This window comes from Dipodomys merriami, unplaced genomic scaffold, assembly GCF_024711535.1.
Source record: "Dipodomys merriami isolate MVZ:Mamm:240054 unplaced genomic scaffold, mDipMer1.0.p SCAF_37, whole genome shotgun sequence".
Taxonomy (NCBI): Eukaryota; Metazoa; Chordata; class Mammalia; order Rodentia; family Heteromyidae; genus Dipodomys; species Dipodomys merriami.
In genome coordinates this window covers 1720893-1747738 of record NW_027205270.1, presented here as the reverse complement: position 1 = coordinate 1747738, position 26846 = coordinate 1720893, and the positions used below count along the sequence as shown (strand labels likewise).

The window sequence follows — 26846 nt, the reverse complement described above, 5'->3', positions numbered from 1 at the left end:
TGCCCCGCCTACCAAATCTTTTAATAGGTAACACCAAAGTCAGCTTGCCACTTCTTTTAATAGGTAACACCAAAGTCATTTGTTTTGTAGATACCCCTTTCTTTGCTATGGGTCACGTATAATTTTTACGTGGGTTACTTTTGTCATCATTTACCTTTATGTAATAAATATGTATGTAAATTAACTATATGTGAGTCACTGTGTCTGGATTTGAGGGATTCCCAGAATGGTAAAATATTTCCTCTTCTCAAAGAGAGTCTCAGTGTCATTTTAACCAGGATATCCAACAGATTTACTCAATTGTCTATCCATCTATCTCTATTAGAAAAAAATTAGGGGCTGGGAAGGTGGCTCAGTGGTAGAGTGCTTGCTTTGCATACATGAGGCCCTGGGTTTGATTCCTCACCACATAAGCAGAAAAAGCCAGAAATAGCACTGTGGCTTAAGTAGTAGAGCACTAGCCTTGAGCTGAAGAGCGGAGGGACAGTACCCAGGCCCAGAGTTCACAACCGACTAAAAAGAAAAGAAAAAGAAAAAGAAGAAATCGTATTCATTTTGTAAGAGCACCTTTTGGAATCTACTCTTTATGAATCTTCCCTGCAGCCTCTCCAAGCAGATTTGATCTGTTTCTCCTTTGTGCAATCAGAGACATTATCCTTTTTTCTTAATATACCCAGTGTGTGGCACAGTGTCTTGTACCAAGAAAACATTTGATGCATGTTTGACTAAAAGTAGTAACATAATGTACCATGTGAGGTAGGCAGTAAGATAAGGTTTTCTAAAGGAATAAGACTTTTAGTTGGGTTTTGGAGGAAAGAGTTTCAGGGAGGAAGAGATTGATGGATATGGAAAGGAGATAAGTAAAGATATAGTAGTGGAAATATACTTAATATTTTAGGAGGTAGAGTCTGGTTCAATGTACTGATTAGCACATTGGAAAATTAGGTTTGGCTTCCATTATGGTAGAATCTAAGAGTTAAGTTATAGAATTTGAACTTGTATTTGTTTAATTCTTTCCCTTTCTCTAAATTCACTCATGCTTAATTTGCATATTGAAGATTATTTTGTTGTTTGTTTTGTTTTTCCCTTGCAGTACTAGGGTTTGAACAACTAGTTTATTTGTCTGGTTCTTTACTATTTGATCCATCTTTCCAGCCCTACTTTTTGCTTGCTATTTTGGAGATGGAGTCTTATAGACTTTTTTACTTGGATAGGTTTTGAGCACTGATCCTCAGCCTCCTAAGTAGTTAGGATTATAGGTCTGAGCCACCAGTGCTTCACTAAAATTGTGTTTTAAGAAGAATTTGGCCATCTTCAGGGTCATTGTAGTGGGAAGATAATATGTTGGAAGTGAGATGATGGTAGAAAACACAGGAATACTAATGTGTTTCTGGAACTAGGAGAGTGAAAAGACTAGTGACAGAGGACTTGAGCGCCAGTCCCTGCTCAATTTCAATGTGTTAAGGGATCAGAAAAGAATATATATGAATGTGACAAAATGTGTATGAACTTTTTACAAAGAGGCTAAACAACAAGGAAAATAAAACTTTCAATACCTTCTTATAGTCTAGGTGCTACACTTATATATGCCTTTGTGCTCTTCTGTCTCTAATCCAACCCATTCAGCAGAAATCAGCTGCCTCTTTGGCACATTAATAAGAGTTATCTTTTAGACATAGAATAAGTGGTCTTGGTCAAACAGCTTAACATGGTAGGGAAAGAGGGAAGGGTTTTATTGGATTTTTTTTCATGAACTTTAATATCACATTTTTTCCTTACAATCTATATTTTATGTATTTACATCTACATTTTATCTTTATTACTTCTTGCCAATCTCCTAAAAAATATTTTGAATACATGGTAATTTGCTCCAAAAATAGTAATAGCTGAGTATTTGTTTTCTTGTTTTATCTGAAATTTGGTGTTTCCACCTGGCCAATTTCTGCTTGGTGGATCTTCTCTGAATAATCTGTCGTTTGGAGAAGTATTCATAGTTCTGTGAGACCCCAGGTTCTGACTGAGCTTTGGTTGCAATTAGAAACAATAGATTTCTTTTTTTTTTTTTTATTGTGAAAATACTGTACAGAGGGGTTACAATTACATGGGCAAGATAATGAACACATTTCTTATCAAGCATTGTAGCCTCCTCCTTTGTTTCCCCATCCCATCCCCTCCTTCCCCCATCCCTCTTACCCAACCCTCCCCCCCCACCAAAGTTGTAAAGTTCATTTTCCATATAACGACTTATACATCTCATTGTTGCAATGGGTCCACCTGTATCCCTGTTTAAAAGATTTGTTTTATCCCTTCCCCTCCACAAATTATAACAACATCAAATACAGTGAAAGCAGGGGTTATACTGTGGGGGAGGGACATACAAAGCAACAAAGAAATAATCTTATAAATGAGAAACACTAGATTTCTAGCAAAGGATTCACTGCATCAATTTGCTGACATTGTTCAATTACTGTTCACTCCTCTGAATTGATGAGGAAATCAGAGGCTAAGTAAAAATTAAGAAAATGTAGATCTAAAATTACTTTCATGATATACTTTTCAGATTTGTATCATTTGAAACTTAAATGATAATATCAGTGTGGCTCCTTTTTTTAAACTTTTGATACATTGGCAGTATTTCAGTGATTGTGAAAGAGAAATATTTAACACTGGATTTTAATAAGACAGGTTTTGGTGTTGGTGTACCAAGAGAAAGTAGATAGGAGAGAATAAGTAATTGTGGTCTAGTTGAGGGCTTACTTTTTGAAGTAAGAAAGCCTCAGAAGTTCGCCCGTCCTTTTTGCTTCTCCAGAGACCTTGGCTCCTTGCTTCTGTGGTTTGCATGAATGTAAGTGTGGAAAAACATCTTACTTTTGAGAGGAATTAAAGAATCTTCTATTGAATTTGGGATCATAAAAGCTTGGAGGTTATATGCATTTTCTGTACAAACTTAAAGTAAACTGGTTTTGGGTGCCTGCTCTATCTCAGTTTGTTACCGAAGCTGTGTATTTAATGTAAGACAAACCAAAATATCAATAGATAATATGCAGAGAAACGAGTTTGTCCATTGATTCAAATCTCTGGAATGTAGATTCTTTTCATTTTCTTGGCAGAAACTGGCTCACATAGTTCAAGTTTTTCTCTGTCTTGTTATAATTTGTTCATTTGACCAGGCCCTGAACTAACTCCTTACACTGAAGATTAATCTTGAATTCTTTAATATCATTCAGAAGATTTGAAAACAGATTTTTTTTCTCCTGTACTAATTTTGACTTGTCACCAAGGAGGCAATATATTGATTAAGGAATGTATGTTCTGAGAGGCTATATGGTCAAGTTTTATGTTTTGACATGATACTAAGTGTTGCATTAAGTTTAACCAAATTCATCAAGTTAAAATAGTACGACTCCCGACTTTGAATCTGTTAATGTGCATTGCATTTCTACAGTAAGGCTACATGATATGCAGTGTTTCCCATTGATTTTTGACACAGAATCTTTATTTGGGAAAACATTTTTGTCATGCTTTGAGGGACTGTTGGTGCAGTGGAAAGATCAGTGATCTGGAATCCAGATCACACTCTGAGCTTCTGACTTACCATTCACTGGCCTTGTGACCTCAAACAAATCTTTTGTCTTTCAGCCTCAGTTTCCTGAGTGGTGACTAAGGTCACTCCCGCTGTGACACTGTGTAGTTTAATGCTTCCATTGTTGTCTGTGTATGGCCATGTTTTCTTCCTTTTTATATTTATTAAAACTATGCTGTAATTTCAGTTAGTTTTGTAAAGCAAAAACAATTACACTTTAAAATTCATTAGATCTTGGTAAATTGTAAGACCCTGTTAGGTTAGCTAGTTGAAAACACTGAAAAAAATACTCTCAAGATAATTCATCCTCATGATTACATTTTATTGGACTTATAACTATATAATCATTTTTTAAGGATCCCCTATACTTAAATGTTTTAAAAATTAATTTCAAGCTTTGTTCCTATACCCTTCATCTTTCAACTATATGGTTTCAGAATGGCTTTTTCTTGTAAGAGATATCTATTATATATTTGTACTAATCTTTTAGGTACTCAGGGTAAAATGAGTAGATGTCTTATTGTGGTGATATATATTAGAAAAATTTTGTGCTCCGGAAGTGAAGTGCGGACTTGGCCTGAGGGCTTCCGGAAAGCAAAGTGGGTTTGCGTTTCTGATCTCAAGCCTTGGACAATGGTGTGCATTCCTTGTATCGTCATTCCAGTTCTGCTCTGGATCTTCAAAAAATTCCTGGAACCATACTTATACCCTCTGGTCTCCCCCTTTTGTTGGCCATATATGGCCTAGAAAAGCTGTACAAGAAGCCAACAATAAAAATAAAGGCATAGTAGGCTGCAAGACTGCAGACACAAATGGATTACCAACAAAAGGACCAACAGAAATCTCTGATAAAAAGAAAGACTAATGTGATTTCTCCAAAGGATCTCAGTTGTTTGAAAAATTGACCCGATGATATGAAGCACCTTCTTTGTAGCTGTATCTGACCTTTTTCTCTAAGACCAGAATTCTGGATAGACAATTTAGATATTACCTGGTACTAATCAGGAAATACATGGTATTTATATTTTTTTTAAAAAAGGAAAATTTTGTGATAATATCAACTGATTATGTTTTTTCCTTTTTTTTTCTTTTTTTTTTCTTATTTTTGGTTGGTCGTGGGGCTTGAACTCTGGGCTTGGGCTCTGTCTCTCAGCTCTAGGCGAGCACTCTATCGCTTGAGCCACAGCGCCACTTCCTGATTATGTTTTTTCTGTGTTAACTTGGAAAATGAGTTATGATAGGATAACTTCAGTATTAAAATGTATACATTAATATATTTTATTTCATTTCTGGGTCTAAAATTTTATATATTAAAGAGTTTTGTTGTATTTTCTTTAATATAATGAATTTTTTCAAAAGTAGTTAATTTAAAACTATTTCTCTCCTCTCCCTCCTCCCACCTTTTATCTTTCCCTTTCCCTCCCTATATTTCTCCCTTCTTTTTTCAAATCCTAGGCTCAACAGCAAAGAAATTTGGATAACATTGTCTTGCAGCAACCCAGGATAGGTAGTAAGAGAAAATCTAAGAAAGATGCATACACAATCTTTGATGCAGAAATGGAAAGCACTAGCCCTAAGTCTGAACAGGATTCAGGAATTCTCGATGTGGAAGATGAGGAAGATGATGAAGAGGTAACTAGCATTTGATCTGGGGAAGTGTAGCTTTTAAAGTTTGTAGTATGTTTGAGATATAAGTTTATATAATAATTACCTTCTGGATATTAAATACAATTCAAATTCAGATTCAATTTCAAGAATTGTTTCTTTTAAATTGAAAGTAACGAAAGGTACATGAAGATAAGCTGTTCTAATTCTTTTCAGAATTTTAAACTTACAGTAAACCCAATCTTATTTGTAGTTTTACTACTTACAGTTTTGACCAAATATAGTCAATCTTGACTGTATTTAAATTTAAGTTATGTTTAAATCCTTGTGTGATCTACTGTATGTTTCCTTGCCCTTCTATTTGTGAAAATGTCTTTCCAAAAGCAAATGGACATGATATTCATAAAACAAGGTAAGAGTGATTGTGCTTAATTTCAGTGATAAAGTGAAAATTTTAGATCCATTGAAAGGTGGCATGTCGTTAGTGGAAGTTGGATTATAACAAAAATGAATCAAGCATCTTCAGTTCAGTACTAAATTCTGTGCATCTTGAGAATTCAGTTTTTCCACTAGAGAAGTCTCCATGGAACCGTATACCCATGATACCAAAGGTTTTACTATATTCCTTAGTTTTTGAAACAATTCAGGTTTTTGTTTCTGTGCTAACTGGGTACTATATCAGGATCAGAGTAAAATATATTAGACTTAGAGACCAAGAGTCTAAGGAACCTTCACTGACATTGGAATAGTTTCTTTCTTTCTTTTCTTTTCTTTCTTTTTTTTTTTTTTTGTTGTTGTTGTTTTGTTTTTGTTTTTGGTTAGTCATAGGCCCTGAACTCTGGCCCTGGGCACTGTCCCTCAGCTCTTCAGCTCAAGGCTAGCGCCCTACCACTTGAGCCACAGCGCCACTTCTGGCCTTTTCTGTTTATTGTGGTGCTGAGGAATTGAACCCAGGGCCTCATGCATGCAAGGCAAGTACTCTACCACTGAGCCACCTTCCCAGCCCCTGGAATAGTTTCTTGAGACTAATAAAAGATATTACTTTTAAAAGTGAGGAATAGATTTTTTTGTCTTGAAAAATGGTTGAGATTTAAAATAATATATTTCCCAAGGCTGAGAAAACATTTCTGGAGGAAATAAACATATGAGTGATCATGGAGTATTTGAGAATTTTGGAACGTATCTATAACTTTTTAGTTAGTTCTGTGGCACTCTCAGGCTAAGAATGAGATTAACTAATACATATTTATATATTATTTGTTATTGGAAGTATAGTATGTTTTATTTAAAAAAAATTAAAGACTATATTTTTGTTATATTTAAATAGTTGTACAAATAGGTTTACCATTCAACATGTCCATTTATGAACGTAACAGATTTTGAACAATATCACCCATTTCATTTTTCTCCCTTAGTATAATATGTTTTGAAAAATAAATTTATTGTGACATTTGAGGTTTATTGTTAAAATATTCAAGTTATTTTTGAGATATTTTTCTTTTGAGTACAAGTGTTTGGGAGCATGAGCCAAATTTTATTTTCTTTAAAAAATAGTCAAAAACTTTTCATTTTCTTTAAAAGTGACTGTTGAAATGTATGAGAAAACTTGTTTCTATACTCGGTAACCTGCTCTGACTTCAATTGCTTGTCTTCTTTTCATTGTTTTATATCTCTGGATAAAATTAGACTCACGTTTTTGTTTTTTTTTTTTTCCTCTTCCATCTTTGTCCCTTTTTTTTTTTTTTTTTTTGTGCCAGTCCTTGGGTTTGAACTCAGGGCCTGGTCACTGCCCCTGAGCTTTTCTGCTCAAGGCTGGAGCTTTACCACTTAAACTCTACTTCTAGCCTTTTGGTGGTTAATTGATAGCAAGAGTCTCATGGAGGGCTGGGAAGGTGGCTCAGTGGTAGAGTGCTTGCCTTGCATGCATGAGGCCCTGGGTTCGATTCCTCAGCACCACATAAGCAGAAAAAGGCAGAAGTGGTGCTATGGTTCAAGTGGTAGAATGCTCGCCTTGAGCTGAATAGCTTAGGGATAACACCCAGCCCCGAGTTCAAGCCCCATGACCGGCCCAAAAAAAAAAAAGTCTCATGGAGTTTCTTACCTGTGCTGTCTTTGAACCATGATCCTTATATCTCAGCTTCCTGAGTAGCTAAAATTACAGGCATAAGCCTCTGGTACTTGGCTCCTTATCCCTATATTATCCTTTTTTTTTACCCTTTATACCAAAACCTTTACCCAAGAGCAGGAAGCTCATGATTTTCCTAAATATTTTGTAGTATTCACTCTGTCATTAATGATTGATATGTTTTGGATATAGATCTACCTTGGAGACCTGACCGTTTAATATTAGACTCATCAGCAATGACCAGTCACAATAGTGGCATCACACAGCATCAGTCTCAAGAAAGACAATTACACATTATGTGTATATCTCAGGGACATTGAATTTGTGCCCCTGAATAATACATATCCTGAAGAGATGATTAGATGATAATGTTAATAGGCCAGGTGCTGGTGGCTTATGCCTGTAATCCTAGTTATTGAAGAAGCTAAAATCAGAGGATTGTGCTTAGAAGCCAGCTTAGGAGCCAATCTCCAAATACACTGAAGTAGAGCTGTATCTCAAGTTGTAGAGTACTAGCATTGTGCACAAAAGTTCAGGGGCAGTGCCCAGACTCTGAATTCAAACCCCAGGATCAGAACCAAAATAAAATAAATAAAAAGATGACACAGACACAGACACACAGACACACAGACACAGACACAGACAGATAGACAGACAGACAGACAGACACACACACACACACACACACACACACACACACACACACACAGTTTGTATAGAATATATATGATACTCTGCTTTATTCCATGAGGTCCAGAGAAGATGAAGAAGATAAGCCTGGTAAAATATGTCAGGGTTCTTCATAATGAAGTATGTTAAGAATGTAGTTGGAAGTTAATATTTTAAAATGGTCTTGTATCCCAAATCAGAGAATTCCTATTGGAGATTTGCTGATGGAGCTCTTAACAACAACAAGAATTCAGCACTTTACTGTCATCTAATGGCATCCCATCTTAAAAAAAATCCTACCTTATATTTATTTACTTCACAGTTTGAATCTTCTTCAAGTGCACATTCTTAATCTCAAACCTCATGTAGAGAATTATTTATTTAGATGTCTCCAAACTGGTTTCTTGGCATAATTCTTGCATGGTGTGAATAAATTCTTCAGATAAGGTCTTTCGTGACCCACTGTGACGTTCTGACCTTCATTCTTGTCATTCTTGCACAGACCTTGTTGAGAGCAGCACAGTTTTGGGAGTATCAGGAGTTTTAACTTTTCAGCAGGGCAAATGTAGCCTAAAAGCCTACAAAGCAGTGGTTCTTTATCTATATTGGTTATATATGGTTTTTGAGAATTTCATAAAAATATATAAAATCCTTTTCCAGTATAGTATATGAATATAAAATTCACTTGTGGAACATTCTACATGAATGTTCAAGGATTCATGCAATTTGTTTTATTCTTTAGGGCCAGCTTAAGAATCTATGTTACAGAACAAATGTGCATAGGAATCATCTGGAAATCATATTAATATTCAGATTCTGCTTCTGCAGATTAGGGATGAGTCTGAGAGTCTACATTTTTTTAACAAGGTTCTAGGTAAGGGTGACATGTTTGATCTCTGAAGCACATTTTGAGTAGGACCTTTAGGAAGCTTTAGTAGTACACAAATAAAACCAACTTATGATATGTTGTATTTACTTGTTTGTTTTTTGTCAGTTGTGGGGATTGAACTCAGGACCTGGGTACTGTCCCTGTGCTCTTTTGCTCAAGGCTAGTGCTCTATCACTTTGAGCCACAGCGCTACTTCCTTATGATATGTTTTATATAAAATGATCTTGATTGCTGAGCAATATTGCAAGGTAAAGTATTTCTAGTAAAATTTTTATTTTGATTAAGCGAATTAAAGGCTCACAATTAAGATGTATATTTGTTCAAGTAAGTATATTTAATATGTAACTATTTCTGAAGAACAATGCATCCAAATTTAGTTGATGTTTACTGGAAATATGTATGTTGTAGGGCTTTGTTTTGAACTTCTTTAATATATTATGCTATATGTAGATATTAATATTTTCTTATAAAGGTCTTGATTGTACTAAATTGGTTTTTGAGTTAGGAATGTATTTATACCTCCAAATTCAATAGTAATACCAATTTTGAGATAGAATCATTTGAGTCCTCAAGCTGACATTATTTGTGAAAAGGTGGACCCTCATATTTCTACTGAAGGTAGGGTTGTTGTGAGGATTGTGGGATATACTGGAAAAGGAGTTTATATATTTTTATGAAATTCTCAATATTTTTATTACTGCTGGTACTTACAGTGCTGTGAGTATATCATAATTAATATTAAAACAATTATTTTTAAAATGAGAAATAATTTGACCCAGTTTTGGTAAAATACATATTTATAATATCTGATAAATACTATCTAATATAAACAACAAAAAGTCTGCTGAAATAAAGTAATATTACATAACAAATAGTTTGAAAAGGATTAGGATTTTTTTAATGTTTAGGTTACTTTAGAACTTCTGTGGTCTTACAGAACTTTTCTAGTATAACACTTAATGATTTATCTCATATTCTAGTTCATATCCCTCTTAATTTACTCATAAATTATTGAGGATCAATGGCTGCTATGCCATCTACACCAATTAGGGTAGAATGTGTGTTAAGTGAATGTTGGATGAATAAATGGTTCATGTTAGGTTTAGCCGTTCAGATTTTCATACCTCTTTTGGAATGTACAATTAACAGAAAAGAATTGCTAAGTTACATTAAAGTGACATGTAATAGAGAATTTTTCGTAATGTTTTGATTGTGATAATATTCTTTTGGTTTTTTTTTTTTTTTTTGGTCGGCTGTAGGACCTGAACTCTAGGCCTAGGCACTGTCCCTCAGCTCTTCAGCTCAAGGCTAGCGCTCTACCACTTGAGCCACAGTGGCACTTCTGGCTTTTTTTTTTTTTTTTTTTTCTGCTTATGTGGTACTGAGGAGTCAAACCCAGAGCCTCATGCATGTGAGGCAAGTACTCTACCAAAGAGCCAACTTCCCAGCCCAAGGGTTTGAGTTTTTTTACTTATGTTCTTACCGTCATCATTTCCCACCCCCCTCCCCAGTAAATATGGATAATTACAAATGTTTTTCACTTCTTCATAGCAGAGAATCATACTGTGATTTTATTTCTGCACTTAATGTATTAAAAAACATACATATTGAAAAGAAAAGTAGGTGCCTGTATACATTGAATCAGGTGCCAAAAGAACAATTTAGAAAACTAAATGAAAATATTATGATATGTATTCTGTTTTGGTTGTTTATTTACATTCTCTGAGGTTTGTCAGTGCAGATATATTGTGGCTTACATTGATTTATGGTCTTTTAAATTAATTTTATTGTAGTAGTATAGTGTTGAAATTATTTGCCTCAATTGTAAGCTTCTATCCAGTTTTTCAGTTCTCGTTTAATTTTTTCCTATGGTCTCATTGTTTACCTCTTTCACTTTGTGCTAAATGATTAATAAGTCCATTCTTGGAATGTACTCCTTTTTCCTCTTCTTTTCTAAATATCCTATACTACTTTTCTCAGAAAAACCAGCTTCATTTTACCTTAAAAAAAATTATTGGCTAGAGATGTAGCTCAGTGTAAGAGCACTGGCCTAGCACACAGAAATATCTGGGTTTGATCCCTGGCACTGCAGAAAATTATATTTCTTTCTTTTGAAGAATTTGAACTCTTTAGAAAAGTTACATGTATGGTATCCAAATATATTATTTAAATACTTTTCCTCTCTTAATTTATTTAGAAAAAAATCAGGAATATGCACAGATTCTGATTATGAATGATTACAGATATTTCCCCTCCTCAAACTCAGCCATTTTAAAAAGAAATTTCATCACATTTTAACTTTACTGTACTCAGTGTTTCTTGACAATTGTAATTTTTTTATGTCACCATAATACAGTGGGTACTGAGGGAATTTGACATTGACAAAACTATCAGTATAGAAGGAATGTATAAATTTCCCAGTTGTCTCTGTATTTATAGATTTTTTCCATTGATTTCTTTTCCATGCAATTACTACAGGCAATATCATAAATTACATTTAATTTTTATGTATGTTTAGTCTGTTTAGAATTATTTTAGGATTCTCCTATCCTTAATAATTTAATTTTTTTGAAAATATAAATGTGAACATGGCTAGCTACACATAAACACAATGTAAGAATATGTAGGGTGAAATCCCATTCTCATACTTATCTTCCCCCACAGTCAGCTTTGGAAAGTAGTTTGAAAGTTTATTATAAAGTTAACATATAATTGCTTACCATATGGCCTGCCAATTCTACTTATATATTCCAGTTTTAATCATATATTGTCAAAACTCGAATCATCCTGAATACCCTTCAGTGGATGAAGGGATAAATGAGCTTCAGTCTATCCCTAATTGATATGTCACTCTGAAATAAAAAGGAATGAATACAGGTATGTGAAACAAGCAGCAGCATAGACAAACCTGAAATGCATTATGTGTAATGAAAGAAGCCAGAATTAAAAGGCTACATACTGCATGAGTCTATGTAATTCTCCTAAAAAGACAAAACTCCAGGGACAGAAAATGGATCAGTGTTTGCCAAAGGCTAGGCATCAGGGAACAATTTAACTACAGAGGGGCATGAGCGAATTTGGGGGTGGTGGTGGTGGAACTATTTCTTTTCATCTTAAGATGATGAGTATAGGACTATATGCATTTGTAAGACCTTAAGATATTGTTCACAAGAAAAGGTTGTATTTTACCATATGTAAACCTTTATTAAATTTAAAAAAATTGAGCCAAACTGGAGGATTGTTTTTCTATATAGTTGGAGATGTATCCTCAGGGTAGGTTTCCAGAACTGGGATTGTTAAGGGATACATGCACACATAGTTTTATTATGATAGTGTCAAATTTCTCTCCCTAAATGTTGTATCATTATGTGTAGCCCATCACTACCCCAACAATGTATGGGGTGCATAATTCCTTTTTATTTAAGATAGCATTTTTAAGCTTTTAATTCCCCCTGCCACACTAGCTCAGGCTCATATAGTTTATATTTGGATTTCTATTACTATGAGTAAACTTGGGTGGTAAGTTGAACTTATTGTGTGTGTGTGTGTGTGTGTGTGTGTGTGTGTGTGTGTGTGTGAATATACTTTAGCTCACTTAAAATTTTCATTTTTCTTTGACCTTTTATATTTACTGTCATATTCAGTGCATTTTTTTTTTTTGGCCTAAAAGTCTAGAGTATCTAGACTGGAGCCATGTTAAAGACCAATTAGACATTGATTTTACAAGTGTTAAGTCTTAGGTGGATAACTTTGGAGGGACTATCTTTTTATTTTGGGCATAGATTTTTGTTGTTGTTGTTGTTAGTGCAATGCCCTCATAAGAAGTAATGTTGTCCAACATACCTTTTTTTGCTTAGTGATAAAACTGAAGTGAAATTAATAGCAATCTCCCAAGAGATCCTAATAATTTGTGGAAAATTCTCTGTTTTTTAGTATTCTTATGTTCTTACAGGCTTTTAATATCATTAAGAGTTTTGCTAATTCTAGTTATGTAGAATCAGAGACCTTCAGTTTGTTGGTATGTCTGTGGTATTTAGTCTACCTCTATGAAAGCTTATGTCCAAATGAATTTTATCCTTCTTTTCTCTGAATTTTTGGAAGCAAAGTATTCAGAAAAGCACCCTGGTGAAAAATGTTTGCCAGGTATTTCCTGGCTTCCAGACATAATTTGAACAGTCTCAATTGCTCCTTTGAATGCAAAGGCTATTCCTCTTCAGGTAATCATTTCTTGTTTTCTCCCAACAGAAAAATGCCTGGTACATTTTAATGACTGCAGATCCAACTAATGCTCAGAAAGGAGCACCAAGTCCCTACATTTATTTAGCAATACCAAGAAACTGTTTTGTGTAAAGTGGTAATCACAAGTATTTCCATAGTGGAGAATGGCTGAAATAATTAGTGAGAAACATATCTAAATTCCTTTCAAACCTCTCATATTCTCTTTGGATGATCCATCTACTTTGAAAGATTTCTTAAGAGAAAAATTAATGGAGTATATGAATGAGAGAGAAAGGGCTAAAACACATTTGTACATGTATATATGTCTTCAGGATAGACGTGTGAACAGCTAGGCTAGAGTGGTACTAATAGTGTGTTTGTGTTTTCATGCAGTATGTTTATCAGCCACATACGGCAATCTCTCATAGTACATTTTCTGTTCTTCTTGAGTGGAGGAAGTCAAGCAAGTTTTCCTTGTATCTTCTTCCCCTTTTTAACATTATGCTTATCCATCAGTAAAAGCAGGTACATGCATCAGGTCACTACCTAAAATTTTTCCCCCAGTCTTCCTTCTTTAGTGAATCTTTATTTGTTTATTTTTTTGTCGTTCATAGGGCTTGAACTGTGAGCCTGGGCGCTATCACTCAGCTCTTCAGCTCAAGACTAGCGCTCTACCACTTGAGCCACTGCACCACTTCCAGTTTTCTGAGTGTTTTATTGGAGATAAGAGTCTCATGGACTTTCTTGCCTGGGCTGGCTTTCAACCGTGGTCCTCAGATCTCCACCTCCTGAGTAGCTAGGGTTACAGGCATGGGCTACCAGGTGCCCGGCTAGTGACTCTTTTAAGATAAGCAGTAGAAATAGCTACTAACTTCTGACTCCTTTCGAAAAAAGTAGATAATGATAAAAATATTTTAAAAAATCTGTTAAAATGTGAATAGTATCACTTATTTTAAAACTGAAATGTCCTTTTTTATTGTAATTTATAATAATAATTTTAATGGTTAAAACAAAGGAGATTTTTGTCTTCTATTTTCAAAGTTTCTCACCAAGCTGTATTAGAAAAAGTAAAAGATATTGTAAAAATTAGATTCTGAAGTTTTATAGAAATTTTCACAATCAGAGATGTTTGTGTTTCTGACCACCTAAGATTCTTAGGTCTACTTAGAATCTTCAAATCTATAGTCAATATTGTGTTCAGAGGTGCGTAAGACCATTTCTCAGGTGTCTCTTGTTAAACCTATTTATAAATTTGTTTTTACTTACTTTATAGTCTCCTCTGTCTCCAGACTCATTTTGGTCATGTATATAGAAGCTTCATGTGGTAGCAAATAACTTGTGTTTAACAATACTCCAGAAGCAAAATTAGGGAATACAATACTCCAAAAGCAAAATTAGGAAGTATTGCTTTGAGGAGTTGTTAATATTTCTCATACAATTGTAGTCATGATATTGAAAAGATAGATATTATTGGTATCTTGTGGATACAGTCCTGAATATTTTCATTAATGTAAAACAGTGGAAGAATGTAATTCTTATGCCCCTATTTATTCCCGATCTTGGTTACTTAGCAGCTCTTCTCCCTCCTCTAACCCTTCCCCCCTCCCACGACCCCCCCACAATGTTCTGGGCCCTGTCCCTTACAATTTTTTTGCCCAAAACTGGCACTTTATCACTTGAACTACAGCTCTACTTCTTGGCTTTTTGAAGTTATTTGGGTTAGTTGGAGATAAATGTCTCACAGACTTTTCTGTACTGGCTAACTTTGAACCGTGATCCTTAGCTCACAGCCTCCTAAGTAAGTAGGATTACAGGCAAGAGTCACTTGCTCTTAAACTCAGTTCTTTTAATAGGCTGTCATTTATCTGTTATTTTAATACATATATTTATATTATATGATATATATGTATAATGTAACACACACAAACTCTCTTGACTTATATAAAATAACATCTGTGGCACAGATCTTAGTTGTAGAACCTAAACTCTTATATCCTACCAAAAATGGTAAGCTTTGGGCTGGCAAAAGGCACTAATGCTCTCCATTCAGAAACTATAAGGAATTAGCTGCTGTCCTTGGTGATGAAGTTATTTCATGTGTATTCTTAAGGAAAATAACTAGTTAAAAAAAGCAAAATAATCTTGCATGTACTGTTTATGGCCACAGTTGGTGTCTTCACAGATCTATTTGAACTTCTGGAAATACAGACTCTAGTATCTTAAAGTCTTGAGTTCCTGACTGCCAGGCAGAGGAAATGTTTAACTATTTTAATCATGTTGCTGTATCTGGGAAAGAAAGCCCTTATGAGAGGAAATGACAAGGTCCTACCACAAAGTTATCTCTTATCAGTTATAACCTCAGTCGATAATGATTTGTCAAATTTGGACATGGGTAAAATGCAGAGGGCTGTGTTATTTACTTTGGAAAGGAAAAATTAGATGAAGCTGATAAAGGAGTCATGGCCTTTGTTAGGAGACAGAAACCATTAGAGACAGTCATTGTTAGCTTAGGAAAGTGTCCTTGGACCCCTCCCTTGAAACCTAAGCCTGTTTGAATCATTCTTTGCCACTGGTGGGGAGGGAGTGACAAAGGGGGTGGAAACTGGAAGACAACCTTGACAGACAGCATTTAAAATGGAGGGCAAAATAAGGACTTTTAACAGACCTATTTCTGTGAGTCAGGAAAAAACTGCCTTTTGTTCTGGACTCTTCCCCACCCCCATGTATTTAGATTTTGGGAACTTGGTCTTCTTTCCTTGTGAAAACGTGTAGCATTCCTTCACGTACAGTGTGTGCTGCTCTTCTCTCTTTGCCTTCCTGTAGATGTAAGTGATTCTTTTTCATTAGTGGAAGCAGAGAAAACACATCTAGCTGGAAGCAACATGAGTCAGTGCATACTTTGCATACCTTTATCCTCACAGCACTTTTCTGGGTCCCTGGCGGGGTGTTCATTCCTAGTGCTTCTCACAGAGGGGAGCTGAGAGGAAAAATGATTTCTAAATATTAGGCTGTTTGGGGACTAGAAGTTAAGATTGTGAGCTGAAGCCCCATCTTGCTCATTTGTTTTTTGCCTAAATTTCTCTGTAGTACTTTCAAAGCAGGCAGACATGTACTTGGGAGAACTTAAGTAGATGATAGTTCTAGAAGCTAAGAAATAGTAGAGCCAATATTTACCAGTCAGTGCTTTACCCAGTTTGTAGCTGATAGAATGATGTCAAAGAGTCTCATAGAGAGAAGTTTGGTGTAAATGTTTGTTGGTGATGATAGAAAAGATCTTTGTAACCTCTCAAGATGTATCTTTTTTTTTTTTAAGTTTACATAAACTAATGATAACGCAATAGTGACTAGATATTTTTCTTTGGTAAGGGCCTGTTAGTTTATTTATTACAGATTTCTAGGCAAATGTCCTTTAATGTGCTAGTTTGTTCCCAGGATGGGTGTGATGTGAAAGCGCCCAGACTTAGTCTAAAGAATGGCCAACAGCAGTTTCCCTTGAGAGAAAGTCTGGCTCTGACACAAAGTAAAACAAAATAAACTGCTTGAAGAAGAACATATAAAACAAAATTATGATTGCATTTCCGATTCAAAATTGGGAAGATTTCTTCAGCCTTTTTATAAATATAAATTAGTGACTTAATCCTAGAGAACAGAATTTTCATTTTCTATACAGATTAAATCTTTTTATAAAATTACATATTTTCTTATCTATTTTATATGCATACTTAGTTTCAAGTAGCTTAAATATATTTTTACGTGGCTTTTAAAATGTAACTTAAATACTGAGCTGAAATATTTAAAATGATATATTTTATATAACAAATACTATATATTTTTAGGGAGCTTAAATACTATATTTAAAATACTATGTTTAAAATTGTCAATATAATTTTTTAAGTTTCTCTTTTGAGATTATGGTTTGCTTAGCTGTAGGCTCAAGTTTTCTGACTAAGAAAAAAAATCCCGTTTTTAACAATATAAAATAGGCTCTGGTTTTCTGGCAAGATAAGTTTCCTTCAAATGTCCATTTTGCTATAACAAAGGGGTAACTCTGAAGATGTTTTAATGTGGTCATTTCAAATAAGACTGCCTAAAATGATTATAAGTTAATTCTTTTAAGTATAATTATTCTTCAGCTATAACATCTTGAATTCTTTGCCATGTCTTTACGTTCACATAAAAGTTTGTATTGCTTTGCTTGCTTACAACATATCTAACTATGAGGTGTTTAAATATAGAGATTTAATCTTTGTCCTCATGAGTATGAAGCATGTGAGTAGAGCAGTCAATAGATCAGAACTTATAAACAGAAATATAATAATATTGAAGGAAAAAGAGAGTAAATACAGTGAATAGTGTATATTGTAAATATAGTGAATATTGTTGAATTGTACAGTGGGTAGATTACATTAAGGAAAGCATCTTGGTTAGAGAAGCTATGACCTAAATAAATGATGATGACCTTGGAATTAGGAATAAGTCTAACTCCATTTAGATGTGCCTCCTGCTTACATTCTGATGAATCATACTAGTGTTACAGTAAAATCTTCAGCTAAGTCTTTCTTTAGATTATTTCTTTATTTCTTTCTATTTCTTTAGTTTTTTTTCCCCCTGGTTCGCTGTGGACCTAGGCCTGGGCACTGTCCCTGAGCTTTTCAGCTCAGAGCGAGCACTCCACCACTTGAGCCACATCCCACTTCCGGTTTTCTTGTGGTTTATTGGAGATCAGAGTCTCACAGACTTTCTAGCCTGGGCTGGTTTTGAACTGGAATTCTCAGATCTCAGCCTCCTGAGGAGCTAGGATTACAGGTGTGAGCCACTGGCGCCTCCTGTTTTTTTTTTTTTTTTTTTTTGTTTTGTTCAATGTGTCCTTTCAATATCTCCTTTTATTCTTGTTGAATCTCTATATGTTAGCAGGTAATTTATTTTCTCCTTTTTTTTTTTTAGTGCCAGTCATTTCATTTTTTAGTTGAGGAAATCCAGGCTAATCTAGATTGTGACATATTTATTACTAGGTTGCATAACAGACTAATTTAGGCGTCAAGACATGACTCCAGCTCTTACCTTTTTTTCTTTTCCTATTTAGTTTAATCAACATATGTTACTTACTTTATAATATTCTGGAATTGTTTCTAGATGTGACTTTTTTTACTTTTTTAAAAAATGTGATCTCCCCTCTTCTAGTATATACTGTATTTTAATTGTATGATGATTTACTTGTTCACTAATTTTTGTATCTTTCAGAACTTGTCTGTTAGGCCATCTAATTCATCTTGTATGGCAAGTTTTGGTGTTTAGGATCAAACACTGATCATTGAAACTTATTTTTATACGTACACACAAAAATTTCCCACTTTTGTTAGAACTGTCACTCATTGTTTTTAAATTACTTAACTAGTAAGAATAAATACATTTGTTCTTAATTGTTTTAATTGAACTTTTTTGTGATAATCTTGTGTTTGCAGGTACCTGGGGCCCAAGATTTGGTGGACTTCTCTCCTGTTTATCGATGTCTACATATATATTCTGTCTTGGTAAGTCTTTACTTGGCTTTGCCTATAAAAGACGAATATTGAATTCAAACCTTTCATTTCTTGGATTTGGTAGTTGTTCTGTTTGTTACTAAGTACAAGGAATGAAAACTGGTACTGTTTAAGGAATACTAATTTAAGAAAATAACATATTCTGCTCTTGATTCTTGAATCTTAATTAAAAAATTTATTTATTATTATTATAAAGGTAACAAATAGAGCAGTTACAGTTATGTAAGTCAGATAATGAATACATTTCTTTTTGGGCAATATCATCCCTTCTTTCACTCTCTCCTAGTGAATTTCTTTTTTTATACTTGTCATGTAATATGTGATAGCTAGTGACATTTCTATCAGTAATCAACTGATTAGTAAGTTATCTCTAAGCATAGTAACATATTCAGATTTCTGTTTTAAATCTAATAATGTAATTACTTACATTGCAATAGCCTGCTATTATACATTAAAATAGTATTTGTGAACACTATTTACCTTTTCATTCCTGATGCAATTATTCCTTTGTCCTATAAAGCACATGGAAAAAATGCAAAGTATTTTCCCCTCTTATTCTAGAATAAGAGGGGAAAATACTACTTTAGGAAATGATCCCTTTTTCCATCTTGGTAGCACATCTACATCCAGACACATAAGTATAAGCAAAGTTAATAAAAAAATTAAACTATTGTATTAACAAACAGATGAGAGAAGTCCTTTGAATTTTAATAAAGCTTATATGTTTTTAATGTGTTCAAGTATGTTTTAATGAGCATATATATTTTATTTCTGCATATGTTTAACACCATGTCACTTAGTCATGTGGAACACTGGTCTGGGGACTTTAATGGCCTGAAGTATTTTGTGATAGAACTTGATTAGTTCTTCCACTTTCTAATGTTTCCCTATCCCACCTCAGTTTTCTTACCACTTCATTCTATTCTCATCTCTTTTCTTTCCCCTCTCCTCTGTACCTCTGCTTTCCTCTTTTTTCCCTCATTTTTATTATATAATAAAATGAAGTCAGGTGTCTATGGAATTGAATCAAGGCTTTTAAAATAATATGTCATGCATAGAGAATTAGATCATATTTATCTTAGATTGTGACACATTTGTTATCATTTTAATATAAGATTTCCTTTTATATTTTATTTCGTTATTATTTGATCATTAATTACCTATGTACAGCCTACATATCTCTGCTTCAGAAGTATAGTGTTTAAATGGTTACTATATGGTTATGGATATGTCTGTGTTCTTGAGAAAAGTATAGTGAGTTTTGTATATGTTTGTGTTTTTAATTTACTCAAGTAATATGATGTGCCTGTGTATAGTTCTATTGTTTGTATCATTTTTTGTTCAGCATTTTTATAGTCTGTATATCTAGTTCATTTTCTTTTACTAATACATGAAATTAATGTCTTACATTTGCTATGTTTTAATTATGTATTGACACTTAAATTGCCTCTGGGATCCTGCTAACAAATAGTACTTTTGTGTGGACTTGTATGAGTTTTTGTGGTTTCTATTCCTATGAGTAGAATTGTTAGGTTATAAGTTTTTAATACTTCATTGATTTCTAATGATTTCTAACCTGATGGATATTGAATGGAATCTCTGTTTTAAGTTGTATTTCTTGGGCTACTGGTAAAATTTTGAATCTTTATAGATTTGCTGATCATTTACTGTCTACTTTTTATTTTTCTTCATTTTGAAAATATTTTATATGATCATACTATTGTCTATTTTTTAATCTTAGTGTTCATATTGGGTATCTTTTTGTTTTTTTTTTCTTATTCTTTTGGCTGAAAAGAGAAATTTTAGAAATCTATATCTTGTAGATATAGATATAGTTTAGAGTATTGCAAATGTATCTTTTTCTACCTTGTCACTAGGTTCTAAATTATATTTAGATTTATTTGGTTCTTAATGTAATTCGAATACAATCAAGCCCATCAAGTTTGTATTTCATGCATTTTGAATTGTATTAAAAAATCCTATTTCAAGGCCACAGAATATTGTCCTTACTGTTTTTCACATTTTATTGGGATAAATCTTATTATCCATTTACATTTTCAATATGTAGTTTTTTTGTATGAAATAGATTTGGAGAGGCAAGAATCAATCAATAATTTATATTTTAAAATGATTACAGTACACCAGGAGAAACATTATGTTTTCTGAGTATTTATAATATCAAAGCACTATATCTTATCTTCATGTATATGCTAGTTTTTATAAGCTTTTTATAGGTCTTATTGTGTAAAAATACATTTGTTTCAAGTGAGAATTCTATGATAGTGATTCATAAGAGTATTACATTTAATAATCTAAATAATTTAAATGACGTTTAGTGGTTTTATGATGTTAGAGTAACATTTCTCATACATGAAATAGGATAAAACTACACTTAATTGTGTAGTTATAGCTGTTTTTCAGGTAGCACCTAATTTAGTCTTTGGAAAGCAAGTGGTATTCAGTAAGTGATAGTTTTATTAAAGGTGAGAGTTATATTATCTCTTGTGAATATTTTGACATAGTAATAGTATGAGTTTTAATAAAGATGAGAGTTATATTATCTCCTATGAATGTTTTGACATAGTAATAATTGTATGATATCTAATTTCCTTTCCACATACAAATGAATCCATTCTTAATTGTGTAATGGATTTATAGTGCTAAGCTATTTGTAATTCTTTAGCAAAGTAATGCTCCAGAAAAGAAAGACATTAAGTTGTCATTTGAAAACTTTTACACGTTAGCATCGTGTAATATTGAAATATTTGATATTCATAAATTTCTATAGTAAGTTGTAATATAATGATTTGTAATTTCTATAAGAATTTGCCATATCATTTATGTGGCAAAAACTAGTCTTTCCTCTCATTCATGATGTTCTCTAGCTTTGAAAATGTACACTAAATGGCAGAAATTTGGCTCTGTTACTTTTGGAATATAGGTTTGTGTTTTAGACATTACTGTTGCAGACTTACAAGGACTTTGCCAACTTTGCTAAAGGATAGTCCAGAATTTGTATAACATCTAGTGTCAACTTCATACTGAGGGGGGTTGTAATTTTTTTTTTTCTTTTTGGTGTGTCATGGGGCATGAACTCTGGGCCTGTGCTCTTCAAGGCCAGTGCACTACCACTTGAGCCAGAGCACCACTTCCAGTTTTCTGGTTTATTGGAGATAAGAGTCTCACAGACTTTCCTGCCTGGGCTGGCTTTGAACCGTGATCCTCAGATTTCAGTCTCCTGAGTAGCTAGGATTACAAGCGTGAGCCACTGGAGCCTGGCCGGGTTGTAATTTTTTACTTATTTGTTTCCCCATTCTCAAATCACTAACTTATATTACTGTATGATAAAGGATTTCTTCTTATGAAACAATAGTATTTTTAAATGGCTTACTCAATATATTTATATAGTTAATATCAATGTTCAACTTTAAGCAAAGAGGTTTTGGGAATAGAACAATCGAGACAGAAAAAAATCAACAATGTTTTTCTCATTTATTTCCATCCCAATTCTTAGTTCTGCTTCTTTATTTATCATTTTTTCATCAATCCAGTGATATATTTATATCACTACTTTGAATCTGTATCTCACTGAGCCTTCTGACTTCGTCTTTGTTGTTCATTTTCTCTTTTTAATTCTTACTCTATTGTATTCCTTTACAATATGTTGCCTGTTTTGGTCTCTGTGGGCTCTGCTTCTTGGAATCTTTCACTATTCTCAGGGTTTTACCTATGTTCCTCTTCTCTTTGTTTCTTGTCTTACTTAAAAGATAAGTGATAAGAACTTTTAGTCCTGTATTTTCATTCCTCAGTTTTTCATTTAGTTTCATCCTTGCATATACAATCTACTGGGGCTGGGCTATAGCTCAGTGGTAGAGCATGTGTTTAGCATTCATGAGACTCCTAAGATCAATCTCCAGCATCCCTTCCCTAACCCAGAAAAAGAAAAAAAGTTATGGAACCTAGCCTTTGTAGATTTCACTGGCAGTCGAAAAATCTCACTTTATTTTTCTAAAGTAACTCACTGTCTCGTGCTTCCCCACTCCGGCTTAATCTGCTTCTGAATTTTCAGTGGTCTCAGATTGTAGTAGCATCATCTGTCTAGTTACTAGCCAGAAACCTAAACTGTTGTTTTTTTCTTACTATCATGAATTAGTTGAGTTTCAGCTTATCCTCCCTTATCCTAAAACTAACTTCAAATTCTTATCAGAATTATAAAAACTGTCTTCTTAACTGTTTTCTCTAATTTTTATTTGAAACCCTTAACTTAGTTTTTACTATTAGTTCTAATAATATATCTAATATACAAATCAGATATAGGTGTTATCTGCTTAAAATTCTCTAATAGGTTGTTTGTAAAGTAAAATATACAAGTCTAAAAGGCCTTCCATATTTACTGCTGTTTCCACTTTGCTCTTATATACAGAAATACTTCTGATTTTTTAATGCACAGTGCTCTTTTGTGCCTCTTATTCTTTCTCCATGCTAACTATTCTGTTTGAATTTCTGTTCCCACTTTTTTTATTTAGTGGTATTTATTTATTTATATGGTGTCCTCAAGCAAATTTTCCTGACATTCCAGGTTGAGCTCAGTGATTCCCTTCTCCTTCATGCTTGCTTAGAACACAGTGCATATTTGTGGTAGTGCATACTGTATTATATCACCATATTCTTAACTATGTTCTTTTCCTTAATAGATTGTAAGCTCTTTTAGGGCAAGTATAATGTTTATTTTCTTTTATTTTTTTAGCCTTGACACTTAGCACTTAGTATTAGTAGTATGTAATACTGAATAAATATTTGTTTTTGATTTTGAGAGATAACTACCCTCCTTTGACCTGCAGTGAATTGTACTCTCAGACACTGTTACACAATATCAGGGCAGGGACTTATACAAGGGAAAACAGTTCTATTGGTGTCCAACGGAAGGATCATAACATAAGTAACAAAAAGTTCTAATATTTTGTCATTTACAATAGTGTTTATCTGAACTTTTGGCCTGGAGCATAACAAGGCACACTTTGAATAAACATGGCAATATTTATTATTTTTAGTGAAACCGACCTTCCATTCACCCCCCTTTTATGGCTGTGCTGCTTATAAATTCCCAAAGGATTATTTGAAAAATCCTACTTATATCTGCCAGCCTTATCAGTAGGGCAGGAGTTCACGTATTGTAACAGGAGGTCAGATTTCGGTCATGGTCTTATAGATGGGGCCAAGCACCTGTAAATTCTTCCTTTGGTGACTAAAGTGAAGTACAATATCAAACAGTCAGTGAGACTTTTCTAGGAAGTGCTGAACTTTGACAGGAAGGGCAAACTTTGGAGGGTGGGGTGGGGGGGGGAAGAAAGTGAACAGGGTCAGATAGTGGTTAATTGACTTGGTCCTTGATATAATAATGCAATGGAAGCATGCAGGGCAAAGGTAGGTGCATTTTATGGAATTGTTTTAAACAATTTTGTGGTTTAAGTCATCATATACAGTAATAGTTAGGAAGGTAAGGAGAAGCAGACTGTAAAACATCATCCTTAAAGAAAAAACATCATCTTTAAAGGGAAACAGCATGAACTAAATGTTTTACTGTTAGAGTTAGCACTGAATAACAGTAACTGAAGTTCTTTTACAATGTGTAGTTATTAAGTGTACAGACAACTTTCTAGTAAATACAGAAATGAATCTGTCTTGCCTAATTTTAAAACTTAGTGATGTATGCCATTCTTATAGGTTCCAATACTAGACCCTAGCTCAATTTGGTAATGATTTGCATGTACTATAATTTCTTTATACAAAGAAACATCTTTCTGAATGTGCATCAAGTTCATAGCTCCCTTATTCTTGAGTACATATCCCATAATAAGCAATGTGGGTATCACTAAGAGAGAAGAGAAGACCATACCCGAAGTTTGTGAGTTTTGTGATCCTGTCTTGGATTATCTTGGTTATGAACTATCTGTATCATCTAAACACATCTCATTAATGATTTAAATTCCTACATTACAAATGTTGTCAAAATGTGTTTGTATATTTTTTACATGTATCTTATATTATAATACATGTTTTAAAAAGTTTTCTGATATTTTGGGTCCAGGGTTAGCAACTATGCTATGGTGTATGTGTGTATAATTTAAGTAAGCCACAAACCTCCAGGATTAGATGAATCACAAAGACCTAGTTTTGTCTACTATTTCTCTAATTACTAAAAGTGACTATAAAATAGTCTACAATATAAGCATTGTTGTACAGGGACTTACTCTAACAATCACAATATTTCTTTAAAAATTGTCTTAGGCAGCCAGGCACCAGTGGCTCACGCCTGTAATCCTAGCTCCTCAGGAAGCTGAGATCTGAGGATCATGGTTCAAAGCCAGCCTGGGCAGGAAAGTCTGTGAGACTCTTACCTCCAATAAACAACTAGAAAACCAGAAGTTGTGCTGTGGCTCAAGTGGTAGAGTGCTCGCCTTGAACTGAAGAGTCCAAGCCCAGAGTTCCAAGCCCCACGACTGACCCAAAAAAAAAAAAAAAAGTATTAGGCAAGCAGCTTCCAAGAATTATCTGAAAATTATGGACCTCTTACCCATAGAAAATATGCATATGTGTAAGTAATTTTGGTATAAGTAGTATTTGTTTTATTTTGTTTGCTTTCAGGGTGTCATTATGTAGCCCAGTGTGGCCTAGAACTTGTGATCTTCCTACCTCATCCCCTAAGTGCTGGATTATAGGTTCATACCACTATATGACAGCTGTACATGCAGTATGGGACTAGAGTTTCAGAGGATTTCTCATGTCCCTGAATCTTATCTATAGATGGAGAATGAACGTCCTCTAAAGGGAAGTACAGGCTAACTTACATTTCAGGTATCTGTTGAATATAGGCCTGTGCCCCAGAGTAACTTACCTCAAAGCTCTTTGACTACTCCCTGTAATAAGTCTCCTAACAATTTTATACTATTTTGCCTATTTCTTAGAGTTGGAAAACTTGCTAAAAATCTAAATGTAAAAGCATCTTTCAAAGTGACCTTGTTTCTCTGTCATAAATCTTTATTCCCTAGGTAGCCATTATAATATAATAAGCTGGTGACCTGTTTTTCTTATTAGAAATAAGTTAGCCTTTGAGCCAAGCTAAGTTTTGTCCCTTGAATTCTTTAGTTAGAAAGGTTCAGAACAGAGATTTAGAAATAATTATAGGAACTGTTAGTAATTGATCTCTGTAATCAATCAAATTTAGAATACTGTACTTATTTGCTTTTTAGGAACTCTACTGTAATTAGAAGTGAATAGGCTACAGAGCTAATATTTAACCAGTGTCTATTCACAATACTTAATGGCCACTGGCAGCAGCCAAGGATGGAGTAGGCTGGGCAGGAATCTTTCTGGAACATGTTTCTCCCACTCTTAATCTGAGGATTTCTACTAGTATGGTCTGTAGTGGCATCTGGGAGAAACTACAAAAACCATGGTCATGTAACTATAGATAATGGCAAGAAAAGGATTTGCAGAGTAGAAAAAGAAACAAAAATAAATCATTCTAAGCATATTTTTTAAGGTGTTAGGTCTTAGATCATTTACTATATACCTCTGATAGAAAATCAGGCCAGTGAGAAATACATGGAAAATTCTAGGTATTTAGAAATTATGAATAATCATTTTCTTATTTTATCTTTCCAAAGATGAGGGTGGGGGAGATGCAGAGAGAGAGAGAGAGAGAGAGAGAGAGAGAGAGAGAGAGAGAGAGAGAGAGAGACAGACAGACAGACAGACAGACAGACAGACAGACAGACAGACAGACAGACAGACAGACAGACAGACAGACAGCGACAGAGACAACATTGTGTTAGTGGTTAAGAAATTGGAAATTGTGAATTGTGGGTCTAAAGCTCTAACATTGCCAGAGACATCTAACTCAGTGATCCAGATGTTCTGAAAGTTGTTTCTGGAGATGTATTTTTCAGGAATGCTAGTCTCATCATCCATCTATTAAAATATAAATAAGAGTTCTTGCTGAAACACTGTCTTAATACATTTGGCTTTTTACATCAGTGATTAATATATTCTAAGATTTTTTCCCCAGAGGTTAAACTTTACTACAGCAGCCAGCATAACATGTCTGACTGATACAATGAGAGATGCAAAGATGATCAGATAACCTATTCTCAAAAAGCTTATCACTTAGTGAAACTAAAGAAAAGCTGCTTTGTAAGAGACCTGGAGAAATAGTAG

General features: G+C 34.0%; 1 protein-coding gene and 1 pseudogene across 4 annotated transcripts in view; both read left to right on the top strand.

Moving 5' to 3' along the window:
• Exoc6b (exocyst complex component 6B) overlaps nt 1-26846 on the top strand; it is a 522886-nt gene that overhangs the window by 184216 nt on the left and 311824 nt on the right. For all 4 annotated transcript variants that reach the window (XR_011365308.1, XM_069988972.1, XM_069988970.1 and 1 more), the window contains 2 exons: nt 5039-5215; nt 18552-18620. Coding sequence is in view for 3 of the 4 variants with exons in the window: in XM_069988972.1 (XP_069845073.1) it covers nt 5039-5215; nt 18552-18620 (246 nt within the window). In the remaining variant the exon portion in view is untranslated. The remainder of the gene's footprint in view (nt 1-5038; nt 5216-18551; nt 18621-26846) is intronic.
• On the top strand, nt 4217-4450 carry LOC138804630 (UPF0729 protein C18orf32 homolog; annotated as a pseudogene).